Source organism: Lampris incognitus, chromosome 3 (assembly GCF_029633865.1).
Source record: "Lampris incognitus isolate fLamInc1 chromosome 3, fLamInc1.hap2, whole genome shotgun sequence".
In the NCBI taxonomy this organism is placed as follows: domain Eukaryota; kingdom Metazoa; phylum Chordata; class Actinopteri; order Lampriformes; family Lampridae; genus Lampris; species Lampris incognitus.
Window position 1 is genome coordinate 113,289,496 of NC_079213.1, and position 16,515 is coordinate 113,306,010.

The window sequence follows — 16,515 nt, forward strand, 5'->3', positions numbered from 1 at the left end:
GTGGAAAACATGAAACTACTGCTATTCCTTTTTCACTGGGTCGGAGTAAAACAGCTTTGGGTATCAAAGTACTGAGATCCAGTGGCGAGGCAGAGACTTGCTCTTTTATTTGCCTTTGGAGCAATCGACGCTGTGCATAACTGTAGTCCACGGACTTCCGGTTTCTACTGCTGCGGTCATACCAGTTTCCTGTTTGTTGGCGTGTGCTGTTGACTATGGCATGTTTTTCGCGATGCCTGCGAGATTTACCATGGATAAATGTCAACCACATGCACACACCTGTCCACACACCTTCACCTGCACCTACCAGCAAACGGCTGAAAAGTTTCAAGTTGTACATAATTATGTCCACAATAATGAGGATGAGTATCCTCTTCCTCATAATTGAAAACAACTTGAAACTTTTCAGCCGTTTGCTGGTAGGTGCAGGGGAAAGTGTGTGGACAGCTGTGTGCACGTGGTTGACATTTATCCATGGTAAATCTCGCAGGCATCGCGAAAAATATGCCATTGTCAACAGCCCATGCCAACAAACAGGAAACTGGTATGACCGCAGCAGTAGAAACCGGAAGTCAGTGGACTACAGTTATGCACAGAGCCAGAGTCCCGACACGGTGGCCACACCGCCAGCCCAGCCCCCAACATTGTCCTGGTCACACAAAAACTGAAAACAAAACACAGCACAACCACAATAACCAAAACATGAACACAACATCACTAAAACCACAATTTTAACATAAACGTTAACAGTCCCATGAGCCCTTGCGCTCCCCCAGCGCAGAACCGTCGACAGTCAGAGTGACCGCCTTCTCCGGTCGCTACAATATTATGTATGTCAGATAAATATGTTTGTATGATTACCACATAATCTATGCGTTTAGATAAAGAAAAGAACACAACACTGCTATCTGCAAAACATTCCCTTGGCCTTTCCAAAATTAATTATATTGTAAAATATAGAAATATCCACACAAACAGCCTAATTATCCGCATATACGTAATGACTATATGGAACAATAGTTAATGTTACATTTTCTCATTTAGCTGGCGCTCTTATAGAAAGCAACAGACGAACTTCCGCTTTCGCCACAAGTCGGCATACCAGTTTCCTGTTTACTTCCCGTCTCTCCGCATCGCCTGCAAATGTCACTCTTTACGAGATGTCTCCGAGATCTGCCAAAAATAAACCTAGTCGATGTCCACCGCATCGTCGATGCCCGTTCCTCTGCCCTCAGAAGGAAGCTGGAAAGGGGATTCAAACTGTATATATCAAGTTATCTGCACAACTACGAGGGTAAGTAGACAATGTGATATTAAACGTTAATCTGCCGGCCGGCCAGCTAACATTAGTTAGCGACGGGCTAATTTATAGCTTTGGGTTTGCTTACAGTGTTAGCTTGTTTTTCTTCATTTCAAACACAAGTTGTTCGTTGTTGCACCAACGGCACTAACTTTCTGCCCCTCTCTCGGTTTCTAACAAGGACCAGGGCGCAGGTGAAGTGATTGCCAGAGCATTGGGCTACAGGTCCATGAGAAAATCGGAGAAGCCTCACAGTTTGAGTGTATGACGAAGCTAGAATTGATAAGCTAACCGTTATAAGCTTGTTATAACCCGGTGTTCCTGAAGAGTCAGCTGAGGTCATGCATGTTTAATGTAACTCTTAAATCTCTACATAATGGAAAGAGTGGCTAGAGTTGGCAGGTAAGTTTACCTAGCTGGTCACCACTGGGTTAATACCGTCCGCTCAGCCACCCCTGGTCTGGGGCAGGCTGGGGACTGAGCGCTCGACCTGCCCCCTCCCTCCCTCAACTCCCTCCCCAACTCCCTCCCCGAGCTCATCATCGGACACTGCTGCGGGCTGACTCACCTCTTCAGACTTCATCTGTGATTTATGTGATTTATGATGTTTGTTTTTCTTGCCCTTTTGTATCTGTCCAAGTGGGAGAGTACTGCTGGCGTAGTGTGTGGCTGCCGCTTCTCCCTCTCATAGCCCCCCTTCCCATCCACCCCTGTATGTCTTCTCCCTCCCCCTTCCCATCCACCCCTGTATGTCTTCTCCCTCCCCCTTCCCATCCACCCCTGTATGTCTTCTCCCTCCCCCCTTCCCATCCACCCCTGTATGTCTTCTCCCTCTCGTAGCCCCCCTTCCCATCCACCCCTGTATGTCTTCTCCCTCTGGTAGCCCCCCCTTCCCATCCACCCCTGTATGTCTTCTCCCTCCCCCCTTCCCATCCACAAGCGCTATATAAGATTGATTTATTATTATTAATACGTTCTTGTTAATTTTTTGGTCATCAGTTCTTTTTGCATGTGTTCTTGTGCCACTCACTGATGTTATTAGCTACAGTTTACCTCAACTTGGTCATTCATTTAAGTTGTAGTCTGGTGTTAAAGGTGTTAGGCTATCATGATTCAAATGAAAACGATTATGCATCATGATCTAGTGCAGCTGACATATTGTACAACATACTCTAACATATAGAAGTACATAACATTTGGTCTGTGATTATAGAATAATATTAGATATAAAAATTATTTAAAAACCAAGATTGTGTCCTAAAGTAATGATTAAACAATGAAACAAGCTAAGATAAATAAGTATTTACTATGACACTTTACTTTTGCAGGTGGTGCTGAAAGAGTCCAGTCCCGTGGAGCTGATGCATCACAGTTGCACGTGTGTGGCTGGAACAGCATTATGCAACCACTGTGTTGCTTTGCTGTTCCAGTCAGCACATTACTCACAACTGAAGGTGTCAGTGCCCCCCCCCCCCCCCCCCCGTGCTAAACTGTACCAAGGGAGAACGGCAATGGCAAGTCAAGAAAAAAGGTATATTAACCTGTTGCATTATAGTTATACATCTGTTGGCGATATTTTCTAAACTATACCCTGCCTAACTTGAGAGGGTATAAAGCCAGGCCCTGTGGGTAAGAGGTCTGTGCTGTCTGCTAAACCAAAGTGTAGAGCAACAACAGAGGGTGTAAGGCAAAACCTGAATATTGTAGATTTATTACAATATGCTACATGAATGTTTGAATGAAAATATGTGTACGCCACTTATATAAGTTTTATGCTCCACACAGGAGCACACTCTGCAAAGGCCTCCGTGGGGATCTACCTGATCTTTCCGCCCTGCGGGTGAGTAGGGATGTAACAATATCAGATTTCCCAGTATGGTACGATATGATATCAACCGAAATATCATGGTATACAATATTTCACGATTTTAAAATGTTTCCCCTTTTAATTAAACATACTATGGCCCATCGAAAATACAAACAAGTATTCTGCTTTGAAGAAAAAAAAACTTTATTGAACTGAAACTAATATGAGAACCTTTACACAAGGATCCTCCATGATGAATTTATGTGCGGTGTGCGGCGCTATGCATGATGTGCAACGTGTTGTGGGCATGATATTATAGGGAAAGCTTATGGTACTATAATTGTGGTTGTTTGATATTGTGATATATTGTTAAACGATATTGTTACACCCTTCAGTGACAGAGGTGTATAAAGATTTCTCCGCAGCTGAGGCGCCGATGATATGCAGCATGGGCATCAGCTGTGAAGTTCCTCTGGTTGACTCTGCCCTTGGCAAGGTTCAAGCCGGAAGTCGAGTGTGCTACCAGAGCACAAAGTTCATGTACTGAATGGCATCAGCTAAGGAGGCCTAGACTGACTGCCTCATGTTTCAGGGAGATCTGTCAAGTTAGAGTGAACTCTGAAGAAGGTCTGGCTGACCGGATACTGCAAGGGACCTGTCGAGACGGCTGCTATGAAGAGGGGGCTCGAAATGGAGGCAGATGCTGCTATCTGGGAGTATTGCCAGATGAAGAGGGTCAACATCTCCCGATGGGTTAATCTTCGACCCTTCAGCGCCATGTCACTTTGGTCTGATTAAGATGAAGTGCCCGAATGTTAAGAGCTATGTTGACTGCCCGTATCTCCAAATGAAGTCAGGCAAACTGGAGCTAAAACAAAGACATGCTTACTACTGGCAAGTACAGAGGCAGATGCTAATAACTGGATGAACTGGTGTGATGTTGTATTCTCAGCCGAAAAAGACATACTAATTCAAAGAATATACAGAGACAGTGATGTGTTAGAGGCGATCAGAGAGGAAGTAGACAGGTTTTATTTCCATGTCTACATGCAGAAATGCCTGTAATGTTTCAAGATTGAGATAATATCCAATCAAATATTGTATGATATATGTAAATATGTTATGCATCTTTTTAACTTTCACTGTTAATGGTAGATGTTTTTCATGATCAATAACACTGCCGTAACACCATGTTAACACAATAAAAGTGTAAATTGGCTGAGTGACTCCTGCTCTCTTTTTAATTAAGTTGACCTAAGTCTCCCATTTTCATGATAACTGTAGAACTTGAGGGGCAGTTCACCAAACTTAATAAAATCCCCCTTACCCAGAGTGCTATCCATCCATCCAGCCAGATTATATTGGTGTGATTTGCTTAGTTTTAGATATCTATAAACTCTTCTCAGGCATAGTGCCACTCAGCTCCATTGTGAGTGACGGCAGATATCTCAAACTAAGCAAATCACAACAAAATAATCTGGATGGATGGATAGATAGCGCTCCGGATAAGGACAAAAATGTTTTTGATGAATTTTGGGTGAACTGCCCCTTCAACGATGACAACTGTACAACTTAACAATGACAACTGTAACTGAATTATTATATGACCATGATTGTGATTATTAGAATATTTTTTTTTATTAAGTTGCACCTTCAAGTTCTCATGAAACACACAGTCAAAAGACAATTTATCAAAGACAATTTACCAATTAAAAATGGTAAGGAATTCATAAGAAAAGTTTATGTTTAACACAGCAAAACATAATTAATTTCAAGTTCCTCAGAAGAGGTAGTAGATATGGCTAAAATTTCAATTTTCATATCTCCATTTCTTGACCAGTGGTCCATTTTGGTAATTTGAGAGGAGGCATGCAACTGTGAATAGTTGATTTATGCTCCCTGAGATGGAGAGAGGAATAGTGGTATCAAAGAGTTTATTCTCTTTAACTCTTCTGATCATCCTCTTGACGCGCACCCTTAAACGGGCAATGGACTGCGTCTTCAGAACATTCACCTCTGGAATCTGGGTCCTCTTGGAGAGGAAGGCAGGACGATGAACAGTAATCCCAGGCACAAGGTCATCCACCGAGAATCTCTTGTCAACCATGATGGCCATGTCAGGTGTTAAGAGTGACATAATCCCTGACTGACGAAACACCTCCTTGTCACTCATGGAACCCTCAAAGAGTGCTGACACAAAAGTCAGGGCTCCGTGAGGGGACATGCCCACTATAGCCTTGAAGGTGCAGTGGGACTTGTAGGTGGAGAAAACTTCACTCTGGAGGAGCAGGGATGAAGGTGTTTGACACTGTAGCTCTGTGCAGTCAAGGACTACTTGTGTGTTACTGTAGCCACCATCAAAGTCATGTGGAAGACTGGCCTTCACAGCTGCAGGGGACATCCATATACAGACCGAGCCCAGTAGGCTGTAGAGGAAGTTGGTCCAGGTTACGATTATTCGGCTGACTGTTGCTCGGTGGATGTTAAATCTATGGCCCAGCTCCCTCTGCGTACAGCCGGTGGACAGGTATGTCAGGAAAAGGAAGAGCTCATCTATCGGCAGCAGTTTCTGGGGAGAGAAATGTTTAATGAGTGTTAGTTCAAAATCATCCTTTTCATGCTCCATACTTTATGTGAGTGTGTGTGTGTGTGTGGGGGGGGTACTTACAGTTGGTCTGGTTAAAGGGCTTTCAGTTGTCGTGCTAGTGGCATAGGTTTTCCTTGCTCTGGTGACCCTAACTATTTTGGCTGTTGCTGCCTCGATCAGGTTCCAAAATGCCATCAGATGCTCGTATGAGGGGAATCTTAAATAGATAGATATATTAATTGGAATTAGTTGTTGTACAAGTTCAAGAATATAATTAATAATAATAATAATACATTTTATTTGTGGGCAGCTTTCAGAGCACTCAAGGACACCTTACAGAACACAGTTAAAAAAAACAAGCAGCGCTGTTTCAGACAGCATAAAATCAAAACAAAGCAGGATAGACAATAAAAAGTTAACACAACAGATAAGTATAAAATCATCATCTGCACAAAACTCAATGAAGCGTGGATCAGACTTAATATGCCAGTTTGAAAAGGTGCATTTTGAGATGGGATGTGAAGGTTGAAAGAGAGTCAGTGTTGTGAATATCTTGTGGGAGAGACTTCCATAGGCGGGGGGCAGAACGACTGAAGGCTCTAGTTCCCATGGTAGTCCAGCGGGCCAATGGTGTAGTGAACTGGAGAGCAGAAGAGGATCTGAGAGTGCGGGAGGGCGTGTGGATATGAAGGAGTTCATAAAGATATGAAGGAGCTAGGTTATTAAGGGCCTTCAAGGTGAGGGGCAGGATCTTGAAGTCAATACGGTATTTAACAGGGAGCCAAAGGAACTGCTGAAGAACAGGAGTGATGTGACCTATGGAAGGAGTTCTGGTGATGATATGGGCAGCTGAATTCTGGACCAGTTGGAGTTTATGAAGACACTTGAGGGGAAGACCAAAGATGATAGAATTACAGTAGTCAGTACAGGATGTTACCAGGGTGTGAGTGAGTATGGCGGTGCTGTTAGGTGTAAGTGACGGGTGAAGATGATTAATATTGCGTAGGTGGAAGTATGCAGACCGAGCAACAACGTTGATGGGAACTTCAAAAGACAATGTGCTGCCCAGGATGACACCCAATCAAGATGCCATAGACAAAATAAAAACAATAATACACCGAAAGAGACAGTACATTTAGAATATTTACAGTCAGGAATTTAACACAGACACACAAGAAATACACAATCATATACACTAATGCAAGGGCCTGAGAGGGCACAGTCATTACCAGTGTTTGGGGAGTAACTAGTTACATGTAAATGAGTTGCATAATTACAAAATACATATAATTGTAGTCCATAACAGTTACTGAGAAAAAATGTGTAACCTGTAATATTTGAAAAGTAACCTTCCCAACACTGGTCATTACTTAATGCAATCAGTTAGACTAGATGTTGATCTTACGACTATTAGCTAGGTGGGGTTGTTATGGATTTCTTACCTGGTGTAAAACCTGATGTCTTCTGGCGACGAAGCAAACCGCCGGAGTCCAAACGAGTTTTGCAGATGATATGTTTGGAGCTGCTGTCTCAGCTCCTCGATTTCCCTCAACATATCTTCATACTGCTCCCGGTCCACACACACGGTGCGGCTGGCCCCGTAGTCGTGTTCCACGACCATCGGGACCATGATTGGGACGGGTTGCTCGGCCTCCTCCTCGGGCTCCGGGCCAGGTTCCGGACTAGATGGTAGAGTTCGGCGCTCCCAAACACCGGCACGTGTCTTGTTGGTGTAGTTGTTCCACTCGAACAATGATGGGACGGAGCTTGCTGCTAAAATCCGTCTACCCTTGGCAGTATTGAGGATTTGATTATCCTCGAAATGTCGGCTGCATACCTTGCTGTGTGGGGTCACCGAAAACCCCGTCCTCCTAATTTTGTGCAGCCACTGCGCGCGAAGGCCGGTGTTTTTCGGGAAGCGGTGGAAGCTCAAATCGCCGTTATATCGACTCGAAGCCGAGCAAAGTGGCACACAGCAGTGCTCATTAGAGCCACTCACAGTTCTTTGAAACTTGTACAAATCACGCACGTTGTACTTCTTTCTTTTCCGTACAGCACTCATCTCGCTCTTTGCGGCGACCGAGGCGGGCCGGGAAGTAAACAGGAAACTGATCTGCCGACTTGTGGGGGGGAAAGCGGAAGTTCGTCACTACACTTGTGCGCAGAGCGGATTAGGTAAAATCGCGTGTCGACCTACAGACGTTTTAAAGGGCTAAACAATAGTTACGGCAAACGTCATGTCAAGTGCAAAACGGTGACAGCACAATAATGAATCCCCGAATAGACAACATTTTGAGATACCCTGAGTAGTTTTGTTTTTTTGTTTACCCCGAGCGTTTGATAAATTACCTCGGAGGCTGCCATGTTTTTGTACGTTAAACTCAGGCAAAAGAACTGATTCACGCGAGATCGACTCTAGAAACGCCGGCTCTTAGAGGGACACGTTTATTATCTACGACGTCCCTACGGTTTCCCTGCGCTGAAAGAGCAATTTACGTTAACGTGTTATAAATTACGGAGTCTTTGCTATGTATGAAGGATCGTAGTTGGTACTACGGCTGCGTATTTTGAACCGGATTTTTTAAGCAGGCATAAAATAGGTCGCCACAGGCGCGGGTCCGGACGAAGGGGCCTCGCGCTACCGGACAAAAAGGAAGCCGTCGCGGCTGTGGTTTGTTTGTGTCGGTTTTCTCGGACACCGTCTCGTTTTCTACCCCTCACTGAACACGCTCAAGGAGAATAAAACGACTACTAAGCGGAATCGTGGAGCTGAGGAGTGACTGGAGAGCCAAACATGATAACGTCTGCCGGTAGGCGTTAGATAAACTCTTTTAACCAACTGGTAGCGCTAACCCCGCTAGCTAGCTAGCCACCATTGATTTAGCTGAGTCACACGGGGCGCCGCCGCTACCAGCCAGCCGGTGTTACCAATATCGCAGTGTGGCCCGTATTTAGATATTAATGCTATCCTACTTTACTCTGGTACTTTGCTCGCTTACCGTAAAGCCGAGCAGCTCGGCACTTTTGTAAAGTCTTGCTGGTAAATGTGCCTGCTAAACCTTTGAGTGCTGCACGCTTCATGTCATATTACAAATATTTTAGGGCTAATGTAAAAAAAAAACTTAAGCAGGGATCCCAACTGTCAAGGACTGTGCTGGAGAGTCTCTGATTTAACTGTCCGGATCAGGGGGGGGGGGGGCAATCTTGTCCAGAAACGGCTGGTGTGGGTGCAGGTTTTTGTTCCAACCCAGCAGTTACACACCTGGTCCCACTGATCAACCAGTAGGGTCTTAGCTGAGGAACTTGATTAGGACACAGGTGTGTAACTGCTGGGTTGGAACAAAAACCTGCACCCACGCCGGCCCTTTCTGGGTAAGACTGCCCAGGCCTGGACTGAATGGTAATAAGTCGTGGCGATGTGCTGACATCCCACGTTTAAATAGTGAAAACTGTCGTTGGGGCTCACTTTGACCTGCTCTCACGGTGTGCTCTACACCGTAAACCAGTTTACTACACACTACTACGCATTCCACCGAGTTTGTTGTTATGGCAGAAAGCGGAAACTGCAGGCTGGATTAATTGTGAAGTGTGTGAGTGAGTGAGATCTATGATGTTGGAAAAGGCTACTATAGCAATAAGTGGCTTACGTCTTTTTTCTTCACTTTTCTACTTCCAGCTGGAATTATTTCGCTCCTCGATGAAGAGGAACCGCAGCTCAAGGTAAGATTCTCCTCTGCCAAGCACTAAAACACAAGTCCTGGTTCCTGTAGCGCAGGGATGGGCAACATAGTCCAGAAAGGTCCGGTGGGGGTGCAGGTCTTTGTTCCAACCAAGCAGTTACACACCTGATTCTCTAGTTCAACCAATAACCTTTGCTAAGGACCTTGATTTGTAGACTCAGGTGTGTAACTCCTTGGTTGGAACAAATACCTGCACCCACACCGGACCGGTGTCTTAAATAGTTCGCCATTCTGTGTTCTCCTTCCATCCATGTACTTTAAGATATTCAAGTCCTTTAGCTGACACAACATAAAGTTTGTCTCCTCGTCTGTCCAGAAACATGTGGTTCTCGCTCTAGTACTCGCCATGTTGATACTACTGTAACCGGTTATTTTCTTGCCCGGTGCGGGATTCGATACGGGGTGTACTGCACCACAAGGCGACATCACTAACCGCTCGGCTAAAGGGTCAGACCCGTTAGCTAGGGACTAACGTGTCTTATTAGTAGTTTACACTACGCTGTTCAACTTCCGGGTGAAAGATCGCCGCGGGAAGTAGGCCAGTTCGGGGCCGATTGACGCGTACACAAGCCAAAGTAAATTGATCCCCAACCGCGTCATCTAGGTGTGTTAGTCCGACTTCGAGAAATTCGATTTAGTACGATTTCAGTCAGACTAACATGTTTACATGTATTTTAAAAGTCCAGTTTTAGTCGGACTAACGCAATAAATCGACTTTTTCTAACATCACGTAAACGTACTGATTGTGTTTTATGATGCTTCATGTTAAATCTTGTGTGAACTGAATTTGGCCTCGTTAAATAAAATCATCCTTGCATGTAGGGTTCAGCTGCACCTTTAACCAACTACTGTTTCAGTTAGCTTAACGGTAGAATGAGGAAGATTTTCCTAAAAATCAGTGTATAGACTCATACAAAAATAACCCCTCTTAATCATCACTTACGACCCACTAGACCAGTGTTTCTCATCCCAGTCCTCAAGGACCCCCTATCCTGCAGATTTTCATTGTAACCCTGCATAGGTAGCCCTGCTTGTACTTACTCGACCAATCATCTCGCAGCACTTAATTATGCAAGGTGTGCAACATCTGACAAAATTCATTGCTGATTGGTTGAATAACTACAAACCGGTACCTATTCAGGGTTGCAAAGAAAATATGCAGGATAGGGGGTCCTTAAGGACTGGGTTGAGAAACACTGCACTAGACGTATGTGTGGTGGTGTCTGTATCTCCAGGGACCCTGTCCTCTGCCTGTATTTTGCGGCGTACGGGATGTTTCTGAGCGTTAACCTTTGGGCAGCGTAACTCTACAAAAACATAGCGAGCGGCCAGATCGAGATTGTAAGCACCATCCGAGAGGACGCTACGACAGTGGTGGACACGGCACTGAAAAGACGCCAATGTAGCAAGGGAAAACGCTAAGTGGACGAAGCTCGTTCAAAAATGAGAGTAAATCTGGGGTTGTTCACCTCAACACGCTGGTGAGCACTGAAGGAGAGGCTGGGAATGAAGAGCAACGCGGAGTTGGGATATGTTCTGGCAGTGCGGTCAGGGGGCGTGCACTTCCGGTGTCATTGAGCCGGGGAGGAGGGGCCAACTTTGCGTGTTGTGTTTACAAACTGCAACCGACAAATCCTGCACATTCTACCTTTAATGCCATATTAACAGCGTTTCTCCCTTCACTCCCAGGAGTTTGCTCTGCATAAGCTGGATGCCATCGTCAATGATTTTTGGGCTGAGATTTCAGGATCTGTAGATAAAATGTAAGTATCTGTTTTGAGCTTATGTGGGGAGCTGAACTGTTGAAATGCAACATTAATATTTGACAGTGTGAAGGTTAAGCAAGGAAGCTGGAGTCAAAACAGTTTTTTGTTTGCTTTAAACGGTGCTTAATTGATGTGGCTTCATTTCAGGACAGACCAGAATGATACACCCATTTCAGGACAGATTTATTGTCTAGACAAAGATGTTCTATGTATATGACAGCATAAACATGAATACATTACCATTCAAAGTAGTGTGTGTTATACGAGGTCATGTGTGTTGTGATTGCTGTGTATTTGTGATGTGCGGTTATCTGCTGCAAATCCTGTTTCCCCTGGTGGGACAGTTAAAATAGTGAACTTTAAGACAGTAGTGTGGGGGCTATGGAGGGTTGTTTGAGGAGAGATTACTTTTGATGAGAAAGTGCTGCTTTTTTTGGGGGGGGGGACTGATAATTACAGAAATTAACCAGTCGGGATGCCCACTAATAATCGAGCCACATGTTTGATGTCATGCAATTAATATGGATTGGGCTTAACAATTTAAAGAAACTATACCATCAGTTCTGTTACCAAACAAGTATTCTCCGCTGCATCGATACCCTAGAACACAATGAGAAACTTGCTCCATGTGGACGTGCTGGTATTTCTAACAAAAATAAAGTCTAACTAAAATGCACATGGGCAAAAGCTATGAAAATAGACACAGGTTGTGAAAAAATAAAATTGTCTTATAACCCTGCAAACATCAGCAACATCTTTATTAATTTCATTTAATGTTCCACCAAAAAAGACACTTCTGTTCTAGATGGTTAGAGTAGTGGTAGTGTCTTTAGACATCACAGAAAGAAGAATCAGTTAATCTGGACACAACGTTAACTGGGAAAAACGTGTCATCACTTGTGTAGGTGACTTGCTCCTGAAGCTGTGTCTTCAGTCCATGTACTTCACATACAGGGGGCAGTACTACAGGCAGAAGCATGGGTGTGCCGCTTGGTTCCCCAGTCTCACCTGTAGTGGCCAACTTGTATATGGAGGAAGTAGAAAACAGGGCTCTGATGTCCTATCCAGGGACACCATCTAGCCATTGGTTCAGATTTGTGGACGACACCTGGGTTAAAAATAAATCTCAGGATGTATCACGTTTCACTGTCCACATTAATTCTGTGGACAACCACATCAAGTTCACCAGGGAGGATGTGAAAAATGACAGGTTAGCCTTCTTACACTGTGAAATTGCAATTGGTGATGGGGGACATTTGATTGTTGTTCACTGTAGACCAACACATACTGATCAGTACTTAAGGTTTGACTCTCATCATCCACTGGAGCACAAACTAGGAGTCATCAGGACACTGTACCACAGAGCTGACAACGTCCCCACCGACACAGCGGCCGGGGAAGGGGAGAAATCCCACATTAAACAGGCCCTGGTTAAGTGTGGTTATCCTAACTGGGTGTTTGTCAAAGCAGGGAAGACACCCAAACAGTGCACCAGCCAATCAAAGAGAGGAGAAGGACAACAGCTGTCTAAGCATAAACAGTGGTGATTCCGTATGTGGCAGGAGTGTCGGAAAAGTTGAGCTGCTTACTTTCCAAACACTGTCTCTCGGTTGCTTTCAATCCCCAAAACACGCTGTGCCAGAAGTTGGTCCACCCCAAGGATCGGGTCCCCCGGCACGAAGGGGCACTTTAGTGTATGCTGTTAAGTACCAGGAAGATTGCTGTGGCTTGTACATTGGGGAAGTCAGACAGACGATGGCCAAAAGGATGACACAACACTGGAGAGCTAACGCATCAGACCAGGACTCCACAGTCTACACCATCTACAGACCAGGACTCCACAGTCTTCACCATCTACAGACCAGTGGCCACTCTTTCAAGGATGAGGATGTGCATGTCCTTGACAGGGAGGAATGCTGGTTTGAACGGGGAGTCAAAGAGGCCATGTATGTTAAGAGGGAACAACCATCACTGAACTGAGGGGGCGTGGCCTAAGAGAACATCTGTCACCATCTTACAATGCTCTGTGAATAGTACACATTGCCAATGTAACTATAGTTAATGTTCATGGTAATTTACATATGAAACCGGTCGTTGGTTCGGTCGTTAGCTGTTTATAAGGGTGGGATACCTGCAGTCAGTTGAGACTGAGGAAGTCACTTAGATGAGTGATGAAATGTTTTTCCCAGTATCACACAAAGTTGAATCCGTTCATCTGGACAGTGTTTATTGAGAGAAACATTTCATCACCCACAACCTCAAGGTTGTCGGGCAAAGAGAAGTTTTACACAGCTTTAATTACTTAGATTTTGTAGTTTATCACAGACACAAATTTTACTGGAAGTTTTTTGGATAATCTCGTGTTTATGCCGATGTCTCCTGACAGAGAGGTCCTGTATGAGGATGAAACGTTTCGGAGCAGAGAATTTGCTGCCCTGGTTGCCTCTAAAGTCTTCTACCACCTTGGAGCCTTTGAGGAATCCCTCAACTATGCCCTGGGTGCTGGAGACCTCTTCAATGTCACAGATGACTCTGAGTATGTGGAGACCATCATTGGTAAGTGGACACGGAGGATCTTTTTCCACCTGGCTGTTATTTCTTTGTCTAGGAATCCTGTGAATATGAATCCTGTTTTCTGGATCCCACTACACCGATTGCAATTTTCTCCAAAACTGCACCAGTTCACAGGACCTTCTCTCACTTTAACTCAAACAAATCTCAAAATAAAAAAGTGTTTCAGGTTACTAGACAGAGCTTTTTTGTGCAAATAAATTCCACCTGACAGTGAATTGCATTATATCCTATTTTATCTAGCACGTTTTACTTTCCCAAAATAAACAGCGGTGTTCAACGTGTGTGTTGTGTGTGTGGCCTTGACATTACTGTCTGGGCTGCTGTGCGCGACATGAACCATCGTGCGGTGCATGCTTGTAAATTTGACTGGCACAGAATTGGATATATCCGAGACGGACCGCCAGTCATGGCCGATCAAGCTGAAGTAGGCCGATTCCGGTCACCAGCCCATCTATCAGTGCATCTCTTCTTTCTCGTATTGATGACATGCCATTTTGGTGATAGGAGCAGCAGGTTTACCGGTGTTGCCCCTAGATTTATTGTCAAGCTACAGATGCCATCACACAGGTGTTGTAGCAAGTGACTTTTTATTGGAATTTTCATATTTTTTGGGAGGGTGGTAGGTTAGTGGGGCGGCCCACCCTGCCAAGACAGTGGAAGGTGGACTTGGTGTTGGCTGCTGTTATTGTTAGTAAGGTAACTCTCGTTCAACCACTACTGGTGCTGTTGAGTGCAGCACAAGGACTTGGAACACTATGGAGAGTCTGCTACTACTACTACTATGCTTTGGGTGTCTAGATAAAGCGCTATATAAATGTAATCCAGTATTATTATTATTATGATTGTTAAATGAGTTTCCTCTGTAGGGTGTCAGGGCTCAGCCTTAGAGATAGGATGAGGAGCTCGGACATGTGGAAGGAGCTTGGAAAAGAGCCAGTTGAGGTGGTTCGGGCATCTGATTAGGATGCCTCCTGGGCGCCTTCCTTTGGCAAACGTGTTTTGTTTGTTTTATTGAATTGTATACAGGAATTATGTCAATTCATATACCTATAAAATTAATCCGCCATCTTTTCTGTTTTGTGATTTGCTACGTAACATCTGGTTATAAATTCTGTTGTGGAGGAAGGCAAAAAGTTAAACTGTTTTAACTTTGGGTGCCGTTGTTGGCATAGTTCACCGGTGTTATCTGATTATATTGTCCTGCTCTCATCCACAATAATGACTTCTGGTTTTCCGTCTGCCGTTTACCGGATTCCATGTGAACACAGTCTGAATCTTCACTCCCCAACTCACCAATGGTGAGCGGCAAAGGCTATAGTGCAGGTTCATCGTAAACTAATGGGAGATTAATGGGTAGCTCTCAGGTGTTAATCGGGCTTTGTAGTTGACATGGGTAAGATGCCTACAAGATTCCTGTTCGATTCGAATTAAGCTTTATTGATCACCAAGAAAGGAGAGTGGCTAGGTTTGATGCTGACATAACAAAAAAGGGACGTTACACTGTCTTAGTAGGAATACGGACGAGATCGGGCAGGAGTCTCCGTGAACTATGGTGTTTGCCGATGACAGTGTGATCTGTAGTGAGAGTAGGGTGCAGGATGAGGAGTGCCTGGAGAGGTGGAGGTATGCACTGGAGAGAAGAGGAATGAAAGTCAGTAGGAGCAAGATGGAATACCTATGCGTGAATGAGAGGGAGGACAGTGGAATGGTCAGGATGCAAGGAGTAGAGGTGACGAAGGCGTATGAGTTTAAATACTTGGGATCAACTGTCCAAAGTAACGGGGAGTGCAGGCAGGGTGGAGTGGATGGAGAAGAGTGTCAGGAGTGATTTGCGATAGGAGGGGACCAGCAAGAGTTAAAGGGAAGGTTTACTAGTTGTGAGACCAGCTATGTTATATGGTTTGGAGACAGTGGCACTGATGAAAAGACAGGAGGTGGAGCTGGAGGTGGCAGAGTTGAAGATGATAAGATTTTCACTGGAAGTGATGAAGGACAGGATTAGGAGCGAGTATATTAGAAGGACAGTTCAGATTGGACGGAGAGATGCTGGGTAAATTGGGAGAAGGATGCTGAATATGGAGCTGCCAGGGAAGAGGAAAAGAGGAAGGCCAAAGAGGAGGTTTATGGATGTGGTGAGGGAGGACATGCAGGTGGCTGGTGTGACAGAGGAAGATGCAGAGGACAGGAAGAGATGGAAACGGATGATCCGCTGTGGCGCCCCCTAACGGGAGCAGCCAAAAGTAGTAGTAGTAATAGCAGTAGTAGTAGGAAGACTTGGAGTGTAAAAACGTATAGAAAAAAGTACCCAGGAATCTGTATATGTAGGAAATTGTGCAATGTAAATAAGAATAAGTGCCTTTACTTGTGTTATATAAGTATACAAAGCCAGTGGGTGAACTGCTCAACTAGATAATAGCTGAACATCAGCCAATCCTGGCCAACAGCGTGGGCTGACGTTCGGGTGTAAAAATGACTTTTTATGATGTTTCATTCAGCCAAATGCATTGACCACTACACCAAGCTGAGGGTGGAGAATGCTGAGCTCCCGGAGGACGAGGAGAAGAAGAGCATTGACCCCCGTCTGGAGGGCATCGTCAACAAGATGTTCCAGCGTTGCCTAGGTGACCACAAGTACAAGCAGGCAATTGGCATCGCCCTGGAGACCAGGCGGCTCGACATTTTTGAGAAGACCATTCTGGAGTCGGTCTGTCTCTTTCTCTCGCTTGTCACCTTATGTTTGA

At 44.8% G+C, this 16,515-nt stretch overlaps 2 protein-coding genes across 2 annotated transcripts in view; one reads left to right on the top strand and one right to left on the bottom strand.

Moving 5' to 3' along the window:
• Positions 1-4,596: 4,596 nt before the first annotated feature.
• Positions 4,597-8,040, bottom strand: LOC130110731 (uncharacterized). The gene is made up of 3 exons (XM_056277912.1): positions 7,137-8,040; positions 5,776-5,911; positions 4,597-5,676 (listed from the first exon to the last, which is right to left on the bottom strand). The coding sequence occupies exons 1-3, from the start codon at positions 7,754-7,756 to the stop codon at positions 4,918-4,920; spliced, it is 1,515 nt and encodes a 504-aa protein (XP_056133887.1). The 5' UTR covers positions 7,757-8,040; the 3' UTR covers positions 4,597-4,917.
• A 307-nt stretch (positions 8,041-8,347) lies between these two features.
• Positions 8,348-16,515, top strand: part of psmd1 (proteasome 26S subunit, non-ATPase 1) — an 81,881-nt gene continuing 73,713 nt past the window's right edge. The window contains exons 1-5 of the mRNA XM_056277199.1: positions 8,348-8,504; positions 9,371-9,414; positions 11,124-11,197; positions 13,587-13,756; positions 16,270-16,478. Coding sequence (XP_056133174.1) covers positions 8,489-8,504; positions 9,371-9,414; positions 11,124-11,197; positions 13,587-13,756; positions 16,270-16,478 — 513 coding nt within the window. The 5' untranslated portion in view covers positions 8,348-8,488. The remainder of the gene's footprint in view (positions 8,505-9,370; positions 9,415-11,123; positions 11,198-13,586; positions 13,757-16,269; positions 16,479-16,515) is intronic.